At 41.5% G+C, this 19,922-nt stretch overlaps 2 protein-coding genes across 5 annotated transcripts in view; one reads left to right on the top strand and one right to left on the bottom strand.

Moving 5' to 3' along the window:
• The window catches only part of FBXO11 (F-box protein 11), a 203,149-nt gene extending 186,061 nt beyond the window's left edge, over positions 1 to 17,088 (top strand). For all 4 annotated transcript variants that reach the window (XM_039528828.1, XM_039528827.1, XM_039528831.1 and 1 more), the window contains exons 12-23: positions 6,452 to 6,669; positions 7,021 to 7,106; positions 7,193 to 7,287; positions 8,365 to 8,487; positions 8,572 to 8,657; positions 9,088 to 9,164; positions 9,255 to 9,398; positions 10,767 to 10,877; positions 12,676 to 12,783; positions 15,157 to 15,265; positions 15,556 to 15,654; positions 15,752 to 17,088. In XM_039528828.1, the coding sequence (XP_039384762.1) occupies positions 6,452 to 6,669; positions 7,021 to 7,106; positions 7,193 to 7,287; positions 8,365 to 8,487; positions 8,572 to 8,657; positions 9,088 to 9,164; positions 9,255 to 9,398; positions 10,767 to 10,877; positions 12,676 to 12,783; positions 15,157 to 15,265; positions 15,556 to 15,654; positions 15,752 to 15,881 (1,386 nt within the window). In that variant the 3' untranslated portion in view covers positions 15,882 to 17,088. The remainder of the gene's footprint in view (positions 1 to 6,451; positions 6,670 to 7,020; positions 7,107 to 7,192; positions 7,288 to 8,364; positions 8,488 to 8,571; positions 8,658 to 9,087; positions 9,165 to 9,254; positions 9,399 to 10,766; positions 10,878 to 12,675; positions 12,784 to 15,156; positions 15,266 to 15,555; positions 15,655 to 15,751) is intronic.
• The window catches only part of MSH6 (mutS homolog 6), a 29,287-nt gene continuing 26,419 nt past the window's right edge, over positions 17,055 to 19,922 (bottom strand). The window contains exons 8-10 of the mRNA XM_039528826.1: positions 18,204 to 18,358; positions 17,788 to 17,987; positions 17,055 to 17,225 (exon numbers count right to left, since the gene is read on the bottom strand). Of these exons, the coding sequence (XP_039384760.1) occupies positions 17,147 to 17,225; positions 17,788 to 17,987; positions 18,204 to 18,358 (434 nt within the window). The 3' untranslated portion in view covers positions 17,055 to 17,146. The remainder of the gene's footprint in view (positions 17,226 to 17,787; positions 17,988 to 18,203; positions 18,359 to 19,922) is intronic.

The raw sequence follows: 19,922 nt of genomic DNA, 5'->3' as shown, positions 1-19,922 counted from the left end.
ATCTCTCCTCATACAGAAGTTGTTCCATACCCCTAATCATTTTTGTTATCCTTTTCTGAACCTTTTCCAAGTCCAATATATCTTTTTTGATGTGGAGCAACCACATCTGCATGCAGTGTTCAAGATGTGGGTGTACCATGGATTTATATAGAGGCAATATGATATTTTCTGTCTTCTTATCTATCCCTTTCTCAATGATTTCCAACATTTTGTTCGCTTTTTTGTCTGCCACTGCACATTGAATGGATGTTTTCAGAGAACTATCCACAATGGCTCTAAGATCTCTTTCTTGAGTGGGAATGGCTAATTTAGACCCCATCATTTTATATGTATAGTTGGGATTACATTTTCCAATGTGCATTACTCTGCATTTATCAACACTGAATTTCATCTGCCATTTTGTTGCCCAGTCACCTAGTTTTGAGCGATCCTTCTGTAGCTCTTTGCAGTTTTATTTGGACTTAACTGGTGTTCCTGCCCTGCCCCCTGGTTAAAAGTTGATGGGTGCTAAAGGGCTTAGGGAGCAAAGCCTCATTAAGACGCTCTCAGCCTTGTCTAGCAGGCCGCTAGGCTCAGCACACACACTGTCAGCATGCAGTCCCCCAAGCAAACAGACCATATGGTATTTTTAAGTCAAGCACCAAGCGCACCTCTCTCTCTCTCTCTCTCTCTCTCTCTAGGCAACAAACTTACCCCCAGGGTCACATAATCGCTCCTCCTTCGCAAAACTCCTCAGTGAGCCGTTCCCGTTCACTAGCTCCTCTGGTTGCCTAGGAGTTGGACATTGCCGTCATCCAATTGACTTTCCAGGCATTGGGCCTTCTAATCAATGTACAAAAGTTGACCCTAATACCGATTCAGAGAATAGAATTCATCAAGGCGGTCCTTAACTCCCATCTGGCAAATGCTCTTCTTCTGGAAGATCGCTTTCAGGCAATATCGGAGTTAGTACACTGCATACAGGCTCACCCAATCACAATGATCAGACTCTGATTGAGCCTTCTTAGCCACATGGCTTCGTGCATGTATGTGGTTCATCATACAAGGCTGAGACTCAAACTTCTCCAAGCCTGGCTCACCACAGTGTATTCCCCCTCCAAGCACCACCTGGATAGGGTTGTCACAGTGCCTGCTCATATCCTCGGCTCCCTGTCATGGTGGTTGGCTCACCGAGTACTTTGCAAGGGGATTCCCTTCACAAACCCCAGCCATCAGCATACCTGGGGTTTGTGAAGGGAATCCCCTTGCAAAGTACTCGGTGATCCAACCACCATGACAGGGAGCCGAGCATACCAGCACACCTCAGCACTGGGCTGGGGAGCTCCCCTGGAGATGTTCAGGACCCAAGGTTGCTATCACTCTACATCAATGTCAGAGAACTCAGGGCCGTCCGACTAGCATGCCAGGTGTTTTGGCCCCACATTGGGAACATGACAGTCTCGATTCTCCTGGGCAATACATCAGCCATGTATTACATCAACAGACAGGGCAGATCCCGTTCTCCCCCTCCCCCCCCCCCCCCGCCATGTCGGGAGGCAGTCCGTCTGTGGGAGTTTTGCATTGCACACTGTGATACAGCATGGCCAGAGGGCAGCAGGAGAATGATAGATGGGAGATACGTAAGCCCCAGGATGATGAGAGCCTTATTCCTTGTAGAGGGAAGAGAGGCTGCTACAGTTTAATTAGAGCACCTGAAGCCAGTCACCTGATAAAATCCCCCTGCTTGAATCAGACAGTTGGAGGAGTTGAACCAGAGTGGTTTGGTGTTGGAGCAGAGAGCAATTTGGAGGAGTTGAAGCACAGAGTAGTTGTGGTGTTGGAACAGAGAGCAGTTTGGAGGGAAGCAGAGGAGAGTTTGGAAAAGTGCTGTGGCGGGCCAGAAGACCAAGACCCTAGGTAAAAGGAAACCCAGCTTGTACAGAGCAGAGGGACTCCACAGACACAAAGGGTTGGGAGAAACCTTGCCCAAGCAGAGAGAGGACAGGACGCCCCACAAGCTGAAGGGCCGGAGAGGGAAGTAGCCCAGGGGAAGGAATCATTAGTTCAAGTACTTTGCTGCTATCCCTAGGGCCCCTGGGTTGGGACCCAGAGTAGAGGGCGGGCCCAGGTCCCTCCCTCTCCACCCCCCTTCTCTGGGATACTAGTGGGACAGTTAATACCCCAGGTCAGGGGCAAGAAATGGCACCCTGAACACCCCCACAAGAAGAGAAAGTGCGGGACCCATCATAGTAGTGCCGGCAATTTGCCACAGCACTCAATCGAGATCAAGGCTTCATACCTGCCAGGGGTACAGAACCAGTTTGCAGACCGCCTCAGCAGGTCCTTCTCCACTGATCACGAGTGGTCCCTACGCCCAGATGTTACAATGAGCATTTTCCACAAGTGGTGTTTACCCCACATAGATCTGTTCGCTACATGTTCCAACAGGAAGAGCCAGCAGTTCTGCTCCCTGAGGGGTCAAGCCCAGGCTCCATGACGGATGCCTTTCTGATGAAGTGATCTCATTACCTTTTCTGTGCCTTTCCACCCATCCTGCTGATCCACAAGGTGCTGACAAAGATTAAGCAGGACCGGGCTCGGGTCATACTAATAGCTCCAGCTTGGCCCAGGCAACACTTGTACACCTAACTCGTTCATCTCTCTCTCAAGACCTCAATCAAGCTCCTTCTGTACCCAGACCTGATCTCTCAAGACCATGGTTGGCTGCTCCACCTGAACCTCAGCACTCTACACCTGATGGGCTGGAATCTGTGTGGCTGAACCTCAACGAACAGGCTTGTTTGGAGCAGGTCCACAAAATTCTCCTGGGCAGCAGGAAGCCTTCCACGAGGACAGCTTATCGTGCAAAGTGAAAGCGGTTCTCCCTCTGGTCATCCGAACATGGAGTCCTGCCAGTGCAATCTTCGCTCCATCTCATCTTGGATTACCTCTTATCTTTGAAACAGCAGGGCCTGGCCCTTTCCTCTATAAAGGTCCACCTGGTGGCCATTTCATTATTCCACCTGACAGTCAACAGTAGGTCAGTATTGTCTCATGAAATGGTACTTCGCTTCCTCAAAGGTCTGAAGGGGACATTCCCTCAGATGAGGGAACCTCTCCCCTCATGTGACTTGAACCTTGTCCTCTAGAAACTCATGGGGCCACCCTTCAAGCCACTGGCGACATGTTCTCTGCTACATCTTTCGTAGAAGACAACCTTTCTGGTGTCAATTGCATTGGCCAGGAGAGTGTCAAAGATTCGAGCCCTCATGGCAGAGCTTCCCTATATAGTCTTCTTTAAGGACAAGGTACAGCTTTTGCCGCACCCAAAATTCCTCCTGAAGGTCGTGTCCCAATTTCACTACAACTAACCAATTTTTCTGCTAATCTTTTTCCCTGAACCTCATGCAAGTAGGGAAGAACAACGCCTGCATTACTTGGACATCAGACGTGCTCTGGCATTTTATATTGTATGGACCATACCGTTCTGTAGGTCACCACAGCTCTTCATAGCAATAGCTGACAGAATTAAAGGGTTTCCCAACTCTGCCCAAAGGATCTCATCTTGGAACACATCTTGCATGCAAACATGCTACGATCTCCTGGGCGTTCCCCCTCTGTTGAATTTGACTGTCTACTCCACGAGGTCTCCAGCCTCTGCAGCGACCTGGTTCTCAATGCACTTTGCTATCACACAGGAGGCCAGAGACAACCCCCACTTTGGCCGAGCAGTACTACAGTTGGCTTATCCTTGAACTCTGAGCCCACCACCAAGTCTACTGCTTGCTAGTCACCCAAACTGGAATGGACACGTGCAAGCACTCGAAGAAGAAAAAATGGTTACCTACCTTTCTGTAACTATTGTTCTTGTGCCCCTCGCCACAGGGCTGAAACCCCGAGCACTAGTTGCAGTGTCAGAATGGGGCAGTCCTGGGGGCAGCTCCACCCCCTTCCCCTCCCAGCCCCCGAGGCAACACCCCCTGGCCAGGTTGGAGGCAGGAAGCCAGAGTTAGACAGTGTGGGCAGCTGCTGCTCTGGCTGGTGTTATGGAGCAGGCATTCCCCTACCTGCAGCTGGTGCCCGGGATTGCGGCTGCTCCTTAGCTCACACAGTGGGGAGCAGTGACCACAGGGAAGCCCTCCTGGCACACAGCCCCTACCTGGTCCCCTCCCTGCATCCTGAACTACCCTCCTGCCTGCACACAGCCCCTAGCTATCCCCTCCTTGTACCCTGAGCAGTTTTCAAACTTTTTGAGCTGAACCCCCACCACACACAATCCAGACAGGCTGGGTGGCCTGCTGAGGTGAATCGGGGTGGAGGTGGTGCTGCCTTCCTGGACTGTGCTGTGCAGAGCTGGCCCAACCCCTACTGGTCCCTGCCCCCCCCCAAAATAGAAGTCAAACTATGCCTATGCCCATGCCCAAAGCCCCCCACCCCAGCCTGGAGCCCTGTGTCCCTACCCACCCACTCACCCATTCCCCTGCTGGGCCCTGGAGTTTTTATTGCATGTTGAGGGGGGGCCTCAGAAAGGAAAAGGTTGAGAACCCCTACCTTATTGGCCTGGGTGAGCCCCAAAACGTCACACCCCATAAAGGGACTGTGTTTCAGTCAGTACCTGCCATTGAAAGGCAGCCCTTTTTAGGGTGTCTGAAGTTGGACATCCCAAGTCATTAGTCACTCTTGGAAATGTTGGCTATTTTCTTGGGAAGGGTGTCATTTAGGTCTTCAAACTTTACCTTGATTACCCGAAATTGTGAAAGAAGATTAAAGCATGGGTTTTTTTTCAGTTTATATTGAAAACATTGATCAAGGCAGTTTATGAACTGGGGGTGGGGAATTCTGAAAACCAGTCTAAAAAGGAAATGAAGTAAATGAGTAATTTTTCTCCACTAAAATGCAGTAAGAAAATACTAGTAATTGGAGGGTGACAGTAGGGAAAATAGTACAAATATTCTTTCCCTTTGCTTATGCCATTTTAGTGAGTTGGTTGGTTTGCTTTTATAATTGTAGCCAGGGGCGGCTCCAGGCCCCAGTACACCAAGTGCATGCTTGGGGCGGCATGCCACGGAGGGCGCTCTGCCGGTCGCCGGGAGGGCGGCAGGCGGCTCCGGTGGACCTCCTGCAGGCACGCCTGCGGGAGGTCCACCTGAGCCGCGGGACCAGCGGACCCTCCGCAGGCACTTCTGTGGGAGGTCCACCGGAGCCGCAGGACCGGCGACCGCCAGAGCGCCCCCCACGGCGTGCCGCCATGCTTGGGGCGGCGAAATGGCTAGAGCCGCCCCTGATTGCAGCCGTGCATGGAGCTAGATTCTAAGGATTTTTCTCACTAACTTGAGTAGCCTACTCTTTAATTGTTTCTCATTAGTACTCAACTTTCATTTTAAGATTTGCAGGCATCTCATGGAGAATCATTTGAAAAACACTTAAGATGTGTTAAATTTTTTATTATTGCTACTGGGGATGTTTTCATGAAAAAAAATCCTTTTCTTTAAAAGATGTTTGTTTGACTTTTTCTCACATGAAGTAATAATGTGTCAGTTTAACATCACAGTTATTTGCTCTGGAAATGATTGAAACCATAAACAAGAATATATGACTTTAGGGAATAAGCAGTAGGAGCAGATCCTGTTTCTTCACAGATCACTAATAATAAATAAGGACCAAGAAAAAGGCCTGAAAAGAAGACATATAAACGAACTTTTGTTTTGGAAACGGAATGCTGCTTGAATGCTCCTCTTCTCCCCTCCCCTCCCCCAATTTTCCATGTGGAATAATTTGCTCTTTTAGATTGAATTTTTTTTTTTTTGGTTAAGCACCCAGTTTCCTTTAATTAACTCCCTTTGGTGCTTTCCTGGATTCGGTCTTTCAGGTGCAATTTTGAAAAGACTTATAGGCAGTAACTTTAATTTTATTAGACTTCACTGTGACTGCTCAAAATAATCACTTATCAGAATCAGCACCTAAACTAGTTCTTATTTTGGTTTTGATTGCAGTGTATTTGGGAAACACAAGTAAAGTCTTAAGTTATTTTTTTATGTTGTTCAATTTGATAAACTAACAAAATACAGATTCAATAGAGCAATTTCTTAAAATAGCAATTTTGGTATGTGTTTTTTAAACTTGACTCTCAGCAATATTAGTGTAAGACAATTCCAAATAAGCAGCACTAGAATACTGAAAGTAAACACACAAATTCCTTAATAGATAGAAATACAAAGAAATATTTTCTCAATTAATAAGGTTTTCTATATTTGTTTCATTTTACTTACTTGGAAGATGCTTATGCTACAGTGATGATGGCTATGTAATTACCTAGATCTATAGCAATGGTACTTTTTGTAGACATGGCTATCTTTTTTTTTTTTTCCTTTTTAGATTCCCAAGTTTTAGGGAGAGCATTTTATAACTACAATCTTTTCTCATATTTTTAAGAAGATTTTCTTACAGAAAACTTTGTGTGTTGTTTTTGTAGGGTTATTTTGAAAGCTGCAACATACATAGAAACAGGATAGCTGGCTTTGAGGTCAAAGCTTATGCCAACCCTACAGTAGTTCGGTGTGAAATCCATCACGGTCAGACTGGAGGAATCTATGTTCATGAAAAAGGAAGAGGACAATTCATAGAGAATAAAATCTATGCAAACAATTTTGCAGGTGTTTGGATTACCTCAAACAGTGACCCAACAATAAGGTTGGTTTGTTTCTTTAGTGGTTGGGTGTTTAGTTGGTGCTTGTTTGTAGGAATGTTTTAGGGAGAAAGGGAAAATGTGTGCCATATTACTTCAGTTTTTTAATAACATTAACATTCCTACATATATAAAAATGACATGGATGTGTCAGGGTGCAATGGAATTATATTTTTAATTTGCATGCATACAGTACATTTTTAGAAGTATATAGTTTCTTAAAATTCTGCAATCCTGACACTATTCTAGATTTCAAAACCTGATGAGTTTTACATATATTTGTACATTTTCTCTATATGTTTAGATTATTTGTAACTTACTTTCATAGTTTTGTAACGTGTGGTTTTGTTCCTTAGGGGCAATGCAATTTTTAATGGGAATCAAGGTGGAGTTTACATCTTTGGTGATGGGAGAGGCCTTATTGAAGGAAATGACATTTATGGTAAATTTATACATTTACCTTATTGCATCTTGGACTTTTTATATTTTGTGTGCCAAATTTTCCTAAAGTATGACCCCTTTCAACAGGTAATGCATTAGCAGGAATTCAGATTCGAACAAACAGTTGTCCCATTGTTCGACACAACAAGATTCATGATGGCCAACATGGTGGAATTTATGTGGTGAGTACTAACTACGTATAGAGAGTCTAGGCGTGCAGATTCTGCTAGGTAGTATTTTCTGTGAGTGTTACGGAAGTGTAATGCCTTGTATACAGACTTTAAAGTTTAAGTAAACATTTAAAGTTTCCTTTTCTGATTTGTTATACTCTGAAGTAGTTTCTTGCATTCTACAGATAGATTCACCTAATTACAAATAATCTTGTTTTAATTTTGACAAATATAGCTAGAATATTTCTTTTAAATTCAAGACATTGCCCTACAGTGTAATTTTAAAAGGGCTAGCTAGCAAAATATCATCAAATTTAAAAAAAAAAAAAAAAGTTTTCACCTTACATCAGTTTTTGGTAATAATTTGACATCATGTACACTTAAAATCTAGAAACCTGGAGCATTTCACAGTTATCACTAGACTGACAAAATTCAGATCTCCCCACCCACAAGCTGGCAGGTGTCACTAAAAGTACGCAGAGAAGTTAGAAGTCAAGACTAGAATCTAAGTCTCTAGCATGTGAAACCAAGGGTTATATAACATGAACTGAAGCTCTCAGACTAGAATTGTATAATTATTTGCCTTACTATCTGACCCTCAGAGTCTAATGTTGCTTTAATTTTAAACACAAATGCACCAGTAAAGATTGTTATATGCCTTAAGTAAGAAACATGACAATTTATATAACTTATTTTATTTTTAATAGACAATGCTGGATGTAAGATTAGAACCTGGTTACCTAGCACACACAGTTGAGTGCAGAACTCCACTAGCAAAGCCCAGCAGAGATTTCTAAACTTCAGTACAAACCCTTGAAATCTCCAGTAGTAAATCAGATGTAAAACGAGAAATTCCTTAATCTGTTTTTACACTTAAAATGTTCAGAAATATAAAATCTCATGAATAGTACAAAACAATTTTTAAAATGGTAGTAACTTGAGAACTTTGGGAGACTTCTACCATAAGAACGGACATCACACCTGGACAAAGCGATTTTTTTTCTTCCCTACAAAAAGAAAAAAGCCATAAAGCCAATATTTGCAAGAGACAACTTTATTTAACCTTTGACTTATCTTGCTTGTATTTAGCATGAAAAAGGACAAGGAGTTATTGAAGAAAATGAAGTTTACAGTAATACTTTGGCTGGAGTCTGGGTGACAACAGGAAGTACTCCAGTACTGAGGAGAAATAGAATACATAGTGGGAAACAGGTGGGTTTTGTTTTGCATGATAGAAATACTGTTTTCACACTTCTTCCTTACTTCTAATTAAATTTATTTTATTTTTAATGTCAGGTTGGTGTTTATTTTTATGACAATGGACATGGAGTGTTGGAGGACAATGACATCTATAATCACATGTACTCAGGGGTTCAAATAAGGTAATATGTGTTTTTCATTTTACATCTAAAAAGAGATTTTATTGTATTAGCCTTATTTTTCTCTTTACTCCTCCTTATCATTCGGTTCCTAAAATTTACCCTGGGGTGTCCTTTTAAATCTAGTGTTCTTAGTTTCACTCAAGGGGAGGAATTCTTGTCAGGAGAACCTGGATACTGACTTTTATCTCCAGTTTCTTTCTCTGTTCATAATAGTGTGAAGCTTAAATCTATTTGTTTCCAAGTAAGCAGTCAATGATTTCTAAAGGCTTGCAAGCAATGTCTTTTATATTTTTACATGGAGTCTGATGTGTAAACCTACAGAATGCTGATGTGATTGATGTACTATTTTCCCCCCATCTTCAGATGCATTTTAAATGTTCAGTTTTAGGAAACCTTTTTTAATAATTCATTTCCTTGTGGTTATCTGTAGAACTGGAAGCAACCCCAAAATTAGGCGCAACAAAATCTGGGGGGGTCAGAATGGTGGTATTCTTGTTTATAATTCTGGTAAGTCTATTCTTTCATTTTTTCAGACCTTAAGATGCTTTGCAACATGGTTATTAGAAAGACAGTTATGTTGAATATTTTTTTTTATAGGGCTTGGATTTATAGAAGACAATGAAATTTTTGATAATGCAATGGCTGGCGTATGGATTAAGACAGACAGTAATCCTACGCTAAGAAGAAATAAAATCCATGATGGAAGAGATGGGGGCATCTGTATATTTAATGGTGGCAGAGGTAGCATTCTTTCCTCATTAGAATACACTAAAGATATTGGATTATAACCTAATTTCAGATTAAGATATTGTTCTTTTAAATTGCTCTTTAGAAATTTGATTATTTTTCTTTATGAAGTAGTAAAATATTTATTTAAAACGTACTAATGCTTTTTAATGTCATCAGTTAAATCTGTAATACTAAACTGTAATAGGCAAAGGAGTAATTCACCTCATCCAGGAAGCCTATTCCAGACTGCTTCTATAAGGCTAGACTTCTTCCTTATTACCTGTGATCTACATTTGTAACTTTTTTGCCATTTAACTGAAGGAAAAAAGGTCTGATGTAACCATCAAATTGAAGATCCCAGATCTTGGATTTGTGGGGGCTTTGTTTTTGTTTTGAAATGTATGGTTTTTATCAATACCAAAGATCTGGAAAGAGCCAGACTTACCCTACTACCCATTAAAAGGAAAATATCTTATTAAGAAATTAGATGGGTAGTCTTTCATTGTGGATTATAAACTTTAATTTTAGGTTATGTAGTTTTAAGTTGAGCTGCACTGCAGCGGCAAAGTACCAGTCAAAAAATTATGCTCTCCTTTGAGACTACCAAATGCTGCTGTAGAAGAAAGAGCAGAGCACAAAGTCTGACGGATTTGGTTTTCTTAAATATAGAGTAGCCTTTAGGCCAGTGGCTCTCAACCTTTCCAGACTACTGTACCCCTTTCAGGAGTCTTTGTCTTGCGTACCCCAAAGTTTCACCTCATTTAAAAAGCTACTTGCTTACAAAATCAGACATAAAAAATACAAGTGTCATAGCACACTATTACTGAAAAACTGCTTGCTTTCTTATTTTTACCATATAATTATAAAATAAATAAATTGGAATATAAATATTGTACTTACATTTCAGAGTATTAGTATATAGAGCCGTATAAACAAGTCATTATATGAAATTTTATTTTGTACTGACTTGGCTACTGCTTTTTATGTAGCTTGTTGTAAAGCTACACAAAAATCTAGATGAGTTGATGTACCTCCTAGAAGACCTCTGTGTACCCCCAGGGGTACGTGTACACCTGGTTGAGAACCACTAGTCTAGGTGTATTACTTACAAGCTTATTGTGGGTCATAGGTCCCATGTTTTCCCCATCTGTACTGAAAATCCTTGTTTTATTAAATATCCTTAGATGCATATAAATTGAGAATAACTTTCTAAGGCTGATGTGTATTATCTCCAACATCTGTTAATCCTTTCATCCTGGGAATACCCATCACTGACATTGAAACCATTGATACTATGAATAAAATATCATACAGATTTCTTATAAAGAGAAACACAATGATGCTTAGCCTCAAATCTGGTGCTTGTTGGTTCTGTTGTAGGTCTCCTTGAAGAGAATGATATTTTTAGGAATGCTCAAGCTGGTGTTCTCATCAGCACCAACAGTCACCCTGTGTTAAGGAAAAACCGAATATTTGATGGCTTTGCTGCAGGTTTGTATTCTTTAAATCATATTTTGAAGGGTTAGAGCAGGGGTCTCAAACATGCGGCCCACAGGGTTATTTTCTGCGGCTCGCGAGCTCCTCGCGGGCCCCCCACCCTCCCCCAGTGTTTACTTGCAGTGGCTCTGGCCCGACCCGCACCAGGGTCAAGGCAGGCTCCCTGCCTGCCTCACAGCCAATGGGAGCTGCTGGGGGTGGTGCCTGAAGCAACAGCCACACTCACCCCTGTGCCCCTCCTTCCCCAGGTTCCAGCCACTTCCCGGAATGGCACGGGGGCAAGGCAGGCAGGGAGCCTTCCCTGCCCCCCATGCGCATCGTGCCGGAGCCCACCCCCCGAACCACTCTTGCAGCCGAAACCCCTGCCCTGAGCCCCCCTGCTGCACCCACACCCCTCCTGCACCCCAATCCCCTGCCCTGAAACCCCTGTTGTACCACGCACCCTCACTCCCTGCCCTGAGCCCCTGCCACACCCCACACCCCTCCTGCGCCCCCTGGGGACAGGGAGGGGGTCGAGTTGGGGTGGGGATTTCGGGGAAGTGGTTGGAATGGGGGCACGGAAGAAGTGGGGCAGGGGCGGGGCTTCATTGAAGGGGTGGAATGGGAGCGGGGCCGAGGGCAGCGGCAGGGGGGTGTCAGTAAATGTGGCCCTCGGGCCAATGTACTAGTCCTCATGTGGCCCTCGTTGTCATTTAAGTTTGAGACCCCTGGGTTAGAGCTTACAGATTTTAGTTCAGTATTATGACAGGCAAGAGTCCCTTTTCTACAGCTAGGATTATTATTCATTTGAACAGTCAGAGATATTCTACAGTTATATTCTAGAAATCATTTGGGATTTTAGAATTGCCAAAATGCCAGTTTTGCAACATTCTCTGAACTTGTCAGGAAATAATGCAGTTTCTATCTCATCACACAGCAGATTTGCTAGTAACTGTTCACAATTTTCTTTTGAAAGTCAATCAGGGTGTAAATGTTACTGACTTGGTGAGAGTTGATTTGAATTTTCTATCACTAATCCTGTTTTAGAGCAAGGAAAATTTTAGCAACATACTTCTGAGATTCTGGAATCACTTTGCATGGAAGGCATCAAAAGTATTGAAATCTGTATTTTTTTATGGAATCAGTTGAATAGGAATACTAAGCCTTATTGTAATAATGGTGACTTTCATACACTGCTGCTTGTTAGAAATTGTGCTATAATAGTTCTTTAGTCCTAATCAATTGAAATTGCATGCTTGAGTTTTCTCCATTTGTCTTTCAGAAAAAGCAAGCTTCTGTGAAGACCTTTAAAAGGTCTTGCTTCTGTGTAGTGCTGGGGAGCTGCCAAAATGAGTTCTGGCCAAGTGACCTGAAGGAGTGATTTCTGAAAATCTTGGGCTTAATCAACAGACTTTTTGGGTGCCCAACTTGACACTTTTAAAAGAGCGTATCTTTTCAGAAAGTGTACAGTTCCTGAAAACCAGGTCAAGATGGGCACCTAAAAACATCACATCACTTTTGAAAATCTTGGCCAGTTGTACTGCTCTGTTATCTGAGAAACTAGTGGTTTGATTATTAGTTGCTAATTGGAAAACATGAAATCGGCTTTACCTCTATGAAGAGATGCAGTGGGAATGTTTGGACTTTAGCTCAGTCAGTCACAGCACAATTTCTAGATATTAGTCATTTTGCCAATGACTGTCTGACAGATAGTAGGAAATACTAAGTGCTTTAATTGTAAATCTGGCTGCTGAAAAAGGTATAAAATGCACACTAAGGCTTTGATTCTCTGCCTCACCTTCCCCAAATACAGGTATTGAAATAACAAATCATGCAACTGCAACATTAGAAGGCAATCAGATTTTCAACAACCGTTTTGGAGGCTTATTTCTAGCATCTGGTGTCAATGTAACAATGAAAGGTGTGTGGATTTTACATTGCATATTTGTTTGTTTGACATTTCTTAAAGATGAATGGCATGCTGGAGACTTCAGTATTGTAGAATTTGTCATATCCCAGTGTCTCATTTTTGGCAGTATTACACTTTAAATTGCCCTGAACCTAAAAACTTCATCTAAAAAAGTTGAGCTTTGTTCAGAGTTAAGCCAATAGCTGGAACACCTTTAAAGCACTGCAGATTCCAAGGGAATAAAATGAAAACTGTTGTTTGTATCTAAATTTTCCCTGGCAGAATGTAGCCTTTTCCACTGACCACTTCATCAGTTAATCCAGGGTTGGCCAACCTGAGCCTGAGAAGGAGCCCAAATTTACCAATGTATATTGCCAAAGAGCCACAGTAATATGTCAGCAGCCCCCCATCCACTCCCCCCGCTCCCAGCACCTCCCACCCAGTGGCAGCCCCGCTGATCAGCACCTCTCCCTCCCTCCCCACGCTTCCGGTCAGCTGTTTTGTGGCATGCAGGAGGCTCTGGGGGGAGGGGGAGAAGTGAGGGCACAGCAGGCTCAAGGGGGGGGAGGGGAGGGCCAGGGGTTAAGCAGTGAGCACCCCCACCCAGGCACACTGGAAAGTTGGCGGTAGTAGCTCCAGCCCTGGAGTCAGTGCCTATACAAGGAGCCACATATTAACTTCTGAAGAGCCACATATGGCTCCAGAGCCACAGGTTTGGCCACTCGAGTTAATCCTTCTTCAGCCTGTTTTGATAGTGGTTAATTCTTTCTGGTTGGGAATTTGAAAGACCATACTAAATTCTTGTAATCAGAGCTCTTTGCTACATGAGTGAAAACAAGTAGCCAGTACGGTTCAGAAACTTACTTTACAAGTCTGTTAAAGCAAGTTGCTATGAACCAAACACTAGTGAGGCACCACTTTGCAAGTGGATTATAAAGCTAATTGTGAGACAACAGACTTGGGTACCAAGGTTCTTAGGGTCTGTGCTTGGTTCTAGGAGGAAAGTCTGGCCTACTGCTAAGAACAATGGGTATAGATAGACTGAGTGGATGAGACCTGTGTTCTATTCCCAGTTCTGCTGGAAGTAACCTTTTACAACGTGTTACCTTATTTGAAAAATTAGGGGAAATAATACTGTCATGCGTCCTAGAATATAGGTGTGAAACCTTGGTCAATAAGGGCTATGGCTACTACTGAAAGAAGTAAGACCAGAGCTGCTTGGTGTTTCTCTGTCTCACTTTCAATGAGGATTTCAGTTCTGCTGTGCATTCCCTGAGGGATGCAGAAGCAGCCCTATCAATTGGCCTACTAATCTGACAGCAACCCTGACCTGGAATCTAGAAGGGATGGCTCAGTTGTTTACCTATCAGGAATACTTAAACTCTAGAACTATAGCCTAAAATTCTGACATAGAGAACTCAACCTGTTCCTGTAGTTCCATTACTCCTAGGGGAATTCTGCGCATATTTTTAATTTTTTGCACAGAAAAAAGCTTCTGCCAGTAAATTGCTGCAGTTCTGCCTTTTGCCCATCAGAGGGTGCTATGGCACTAGAACAGAGCAGCAGCTTTTGGCCAGCTAGGAAAGAGAAAGAGCCTGCCTTCTTCACAGTGCTTATCAGGCCAGGTCAGGAGCCGGGGAGATAGACAGCGTTGGGCTGCTTGGGGGGGGGGGGGGGGGGGACCGGCACACAGGGGGTCATAAGGGCTAGTGGGGGAGGACAGACTGGGGTAGGGGCTGAATGGGAGTGGAGGTGCAGGGCCAGAGACACACAGGGACAGGAGGGCTAAAAACACATGAGGGTGCAGGGACACCTGGAGTCAGAGGCAGATGTATCTGTCTGAATGGGAGAGGCTAGGGGTCAGCCAGGGTCTGCATGGGGGAAGCTCCCTAACAATCCCTCTCTGCCCCCCCCCCAAAAACCTTGTTCTGTACTTTCCCCCCTCATACCCAACAGATTCTCACCCAGGCTCCTTCCCAGCAATTACTTGCCTCTCCCTCAGCTCCTCCATTACCCCAACTCCCCCAAACCTTTGCACTGCTTTTGAGGGATGCAGGAAATACGGTTCTGTATTGTAATTTAAATGAATTATTACTCAGTTCTGTATTAATATGTCTAGTAAGGAATCTATTTGTCGAAACATTTCCTTAATCATTTTTGTCGTCTGTACTGTTACAGACATACTTGCTGACAGGTATTTTGAAATAAATGTAATTAATTGAAACTGTCAAAATAACACAATATAATCACACCAAACAAAATGTGCAGAATTTGAAAATACTGTGTGCAGAAGAATTCCCCCAGGAGTATTCCATGCATGGGAGGGGAGTGGTGAGACCTAAAAGGAATGTTTTAATTATCTAATAGTTTACCCTTTTATTACAGATAACAAAATAATGAACAATCAAGATGCCATAGAAAAGGCTGTCAGTAGAGGCCAATGTCTGTATAAGATATCAAGTTACACCAGCTACCCAATGCATGACTTCTACAGGTAACAAATTTATAAACAGTTGTAGGTCATGAAAGGTAAGCATCCCTCTAGCATATAAGTGATTAAATAGAAAGCTGTCTAGTGTAAATGATGAACCAACTTAGATCTATTTTCTAGAGTCTGCAAGTTAAGTACTCAGATGTAATATAAAAATGATTGGTTTTTGATTAAGAACATTACTTCTACAAGGAGGTTGGTATTTTTGTGCGCGTAACATTGCCAATTACAGATGTGCCTGTAACCACCTGTCCATTTTCAAATCATGCCTAATGTGCTACATTTTACTTTAGATGTCACACTTGTAACACCACAGATCGTAATGCCATATGTGTGAACTGCATTAAGAAGTGCCATCAAGGACATGATGTAGAATTTATTAGACACGATAGGTATGTTAACAAGAATGAATACTTTGGCTGAGCAGTTTTACCATTCAAACTTAAAGCAAGTTTAATTCTCCTACTGAAGATAATTTTTTTCTTCTAGGTTTTTCTGTGACTGTGGTGCTGGAACACTGTCTAATCCCTGTACGCTAGCTGGAGAGCCTACACATGATACAGATACACTATATGACTCTGCTCCACCTATAGAATCTAATACATTGCAGCACAACTAAATTCCTTTCAGAAAAAAAAAAGTCCTGCCATTCTAATATCATAACTGTTAAACTTTTTTTTGGAGGAAATTATACTTGCCCATTTCTGCAGAAAGAGACTGTATTAAAAATGGATGTGTAAGGTGTTGACACTATGGAGCTCAACCTACCAAAAAGAAAGTGGCAATATGTTGACTCAGGATAACAGAACTGGGCGTTTTAGCATTACTGTGTAAACAAAGACTCTTGAAGGGACAGAAGTGAAGAAAATAAGCTGCAATTTTGTACAGATACCAACTTCTGAAAAGCTGGTGTTTTTACAAGTAGCATTGAAATGCAGTCCAATTTGCAGTAGTACTATTCTGTAGACAAGCAGCATTCCTTGTTGCTGCTGTTATGGACATGGGTACCAATTGCTTTTGTAACATGGTAAAATGTGAGCTAGCACTTCTGCATTTCTTTTGATTTTTTTTAACATTTACTCAGATTGAAAAATATGATTTTAAATGCTTTACTCATGTAGTTTGTTTTTAATTTCAAGCAAAAAAAATCTTATTGTACTTGAATGTGTCCTGTTTTGTTAGCACACCTAGACTTGCTGTAACTGTACTCATGTCCCAGTATGTACGTTCTTTCTATGAAAGAGAAAACACTAATCTTAAATTATATCCAGCAATTTTTCTGGTATCCTTTGAAAAAGTTAAAATCTCCTTCCCTGCCCCAGCAATAGTCTGTCCTCAAATCACCCTAACAAAAAGCAAGTGTTTTAATGAGACTTCCTAGCATAAATAATGCACTATAAAACAAAGTACCCATGTAATTAAGTTTTGTGAATGAAAGTTTTACTATGTTTTAAAGTACACATTAGAAAGTCTCCTCAAAACAAGCTTGTATTTTACTCTGTTCATAGTTTTTTTTTGAACAGTCTGGACATTACCTATATCAACAACAGGAAATCACAGCAATTTCCTGCTATAATGAAGCTGAGACAAGTATATATACAGCTCAATACAGTTTCATAGCTTTTTCCATTTATGTGTATTGGTGACAGTGGGTAATCAACAGCCTGAAAGTGTATGCATGTACCATAACATCTAGACTTAATATATTGTGGAGTATTCAATAACCATTATGTAGAGGGTAGGTAAGAATTAAAAGGGTTTAATTTCCTAGGAAAGAAAATGGAAAAAATGGTCATTTTTAAAAAATAAAGTTTATTAGATCATAATGTTGTCTGCATGCCATCTTTGTGAGAAAACCACCACTCTAACACTTGTTACTGTATCTTACAGATTATTGATTACAGTCATCAGTTTAGGAACAGCTTTATCTCCTGCTGCATTCTCTGCCACCAGGCAAAGGTGCCTAAAGGGGAGGGAAAAAAAATAGTCCACATTGCTAAGTAACATTTATGTTTAGTAAAAGAGGTCTAGTAAGTTCTTCACTAAGTAATATGTTTTCTAGGTAAATCAGTCTCCACCTTTTTAAGGACGGATCAGGAGTTTTTTCTGGCAGGCAGTTAATCAAAATAAGGGGCTAACCCTCCTTTACCTTCAGTTTTACCACTTAACTTAGACATTAAAAAACCATTCTTCAAAAATAGACTAAGGATGTCTTTTATTAGACACTTTTATTCAGACCCTTGATGGGTTTCATATGAATTTATAAAGGATAGTCTTATGATTTTAAACATATTACTGTTTCTCTGAAGTCATGTAGCACCTAACAATTGCTGAGGCATTACAAGATAAGTGAACTGTGAGAAAATGTCTAGCTCCCCCTAGGAGCCAAAATGAAAACTTCTTTTCCCCTCCCCCCCTTTCTGTTGTGTTCTAGCATAGCCACTTAACCCCTTCTCTACATGGCACAGCACCTGAGTTTTTGGGTTGTTGTTTTTTTTTTTAAATAAATTCAGGAAATAACTTACCTAAACAGTCTCAGTGAAACTGTAACTTTCTCAAAGTCCCGTGCTTTTCTGTGACCTTTCTGAATAACTTCCTCTGGAATATTAGCAAGCCTTGCTGCATTGAAACCATAGCTTTTAGGACAAGCTCCTCTAATGAATTTATAGAGGAATGTAATAGTTTCCTGGCTTGGATCTTCACTCTCATTTTCAACCATACATGCCTTAAAAAAAAAAATTAAAAAAAAAAAATCATAAAAGCAGTTTATCCAACACTTTTAGATTAGTGTACATAGAACATTTCTTTCAGGACACCCTTTTTGATTACAGGTAGAAAACTGAGGCTCTATGCACCCTGTGGAACATGGCCTACCAATAAAAACCCCACTTCCCAAAGTGATGCAAATACCTTTCCTTGAAGTTCAACAGTTTGTACATACCATATGGCCCAGTCGCACAGCAGTACTGTGTGAATAGTCTTCTACTAATGAATAATAGTGTGTGGAAAAAAGTGTGCGACACTTTATATTTTCTGCAAGTTCTTTAACAACTGCACTTGCTATAGCTGTACCATCAAAAGTAGCTGTGCCTCTACCTGCAAGAGAATAAGATAATCCTTCACACATCCAAAGTGGAATTAACTTGTGTTAGCAAAATATGAGTTCAACCCTGCATTTAAAGAGATAACTTAAGCCAGATTCAAGTTACTGTACATCTTATTGAAATAGAGCCCCCTAAATTACTAACAGCTTGTCTACTCAGGAAAGTTAGCGCAAAACAGCTACGGTGGAATTTATAGCACAACCTCTCTTGGAAGCTTATTCTAGAATTTATCTATCCTTATCCTTAAGTTAGATATTCAGAAAAATCCTTCTAAATCTCTCTTGCTGCAGAATAAGCCCACTACTACTTGTCCTACCTTCAGTGGACATGTAGAACAATTGATCACTGTCCTCTTAACATAGCTGAAGACTTATCAGGTCCCTCAGTCATCTTTTCTCAAGACTAAGAAAGCTGAGTTTCCTAACCTCCTCTCATAGGCCAATTTTTCTAAACTTTTCATCATTTTTGTTTCTCTTCTGGACTCCAGCTGAAGCCTCACTAGTATGGAGTACAGTGGGAGAATTACCTCACATCTTCAATATAAACACTCCTATTAATGAACTCCAGAATATTAGCTTCCCCTCCCCACTGTTGACTCATTCAATTTCTGATCCACTATAACCCCAAAATCCTTTTCAGCTGTACTATCACATAGCCAGCTATTTCCCATTTTGTAATTGGACATTTGAGTTTTCCTTCCTAACTGTAGTGCTTTGCATGTGTCTTTAATGAATTTTACCTTGCTGATTTCATACCAATTCTCTAAATTGTCAAAGTCAATTAACTCTGTCCTCCAAAGTGCTAGCAACCCTTCCCAAGTTGGTGTCATCTGCAAATTTCATAAGCATACTCTTCTCTCAAAAGTCATTAATGAAAATACTGAATTAATACTCAACCCAGGACTGACCCCTGTGGGTCTTCACTAGATACATCCTCCCAGTTTGACAGCAAACCATTAACACTGAGTACAGCCTTTCAACCAAAAGTGTACCCTCTGATAATTCAATCTAGTCACATTTCCCTAGAGTTCTTACTACAATCAAGATATCATGTCTACAGCTTCCCCACCTGTAATGCTTTCAAAGGAAATTAGATTGGTTTGGCATGCTTTGTTCTTGACAAATCCATGCTGGCTATTTCTTATAACCTATTATCCTTTAGGTGCTTACAAATTATTTTATAATTAGTTCCAGTAGCTTTTTAGATATCAAAGTCAGTCTGACTGGTCTATAATTTCCCAGGTTCTCTTTGTTCCCTTTTTTAAAGATAAGGATTTTTGCCCTTTTCCAGTCTCTGGGACCTCACTTGTCCTCCAGGCGTTCTTAAAGAAAAGTGCTAAGGGTTCCAAGATTGCTTCAGCTAGTTCCTCAAAGTACCACCTATGATGAATATCACCAGGCTCTCCTGAATTGAATACATCTAATTTATCTAAATACTCTAACCTATTCTTTATATATTTTGGCTTATGTTTCTTCCCCACTGTTAATACTAATTGTGTTGAGTATGTGGTCACCATTAACCTTTTTCATGAAGACAAACAAAATAGACTTATTAAA

This window comes from Mauremys reevesii, linkage group 3 (genome assembly GCF_016161935.1).
Source record: "Mauremys reevesii isolate NIE-2019 linkage group 3, ASM1616193v1, whole genome shotgun sequence".
Taxonomy (NCBI): Eukaryota; Metazoa; Chordata; order Testudines; family Geoemydidae; genus Mauremys; species Mauremys reevesii.
This window is presented reverse-complemented; position numbering and strand designations above follow the sequence as displayed.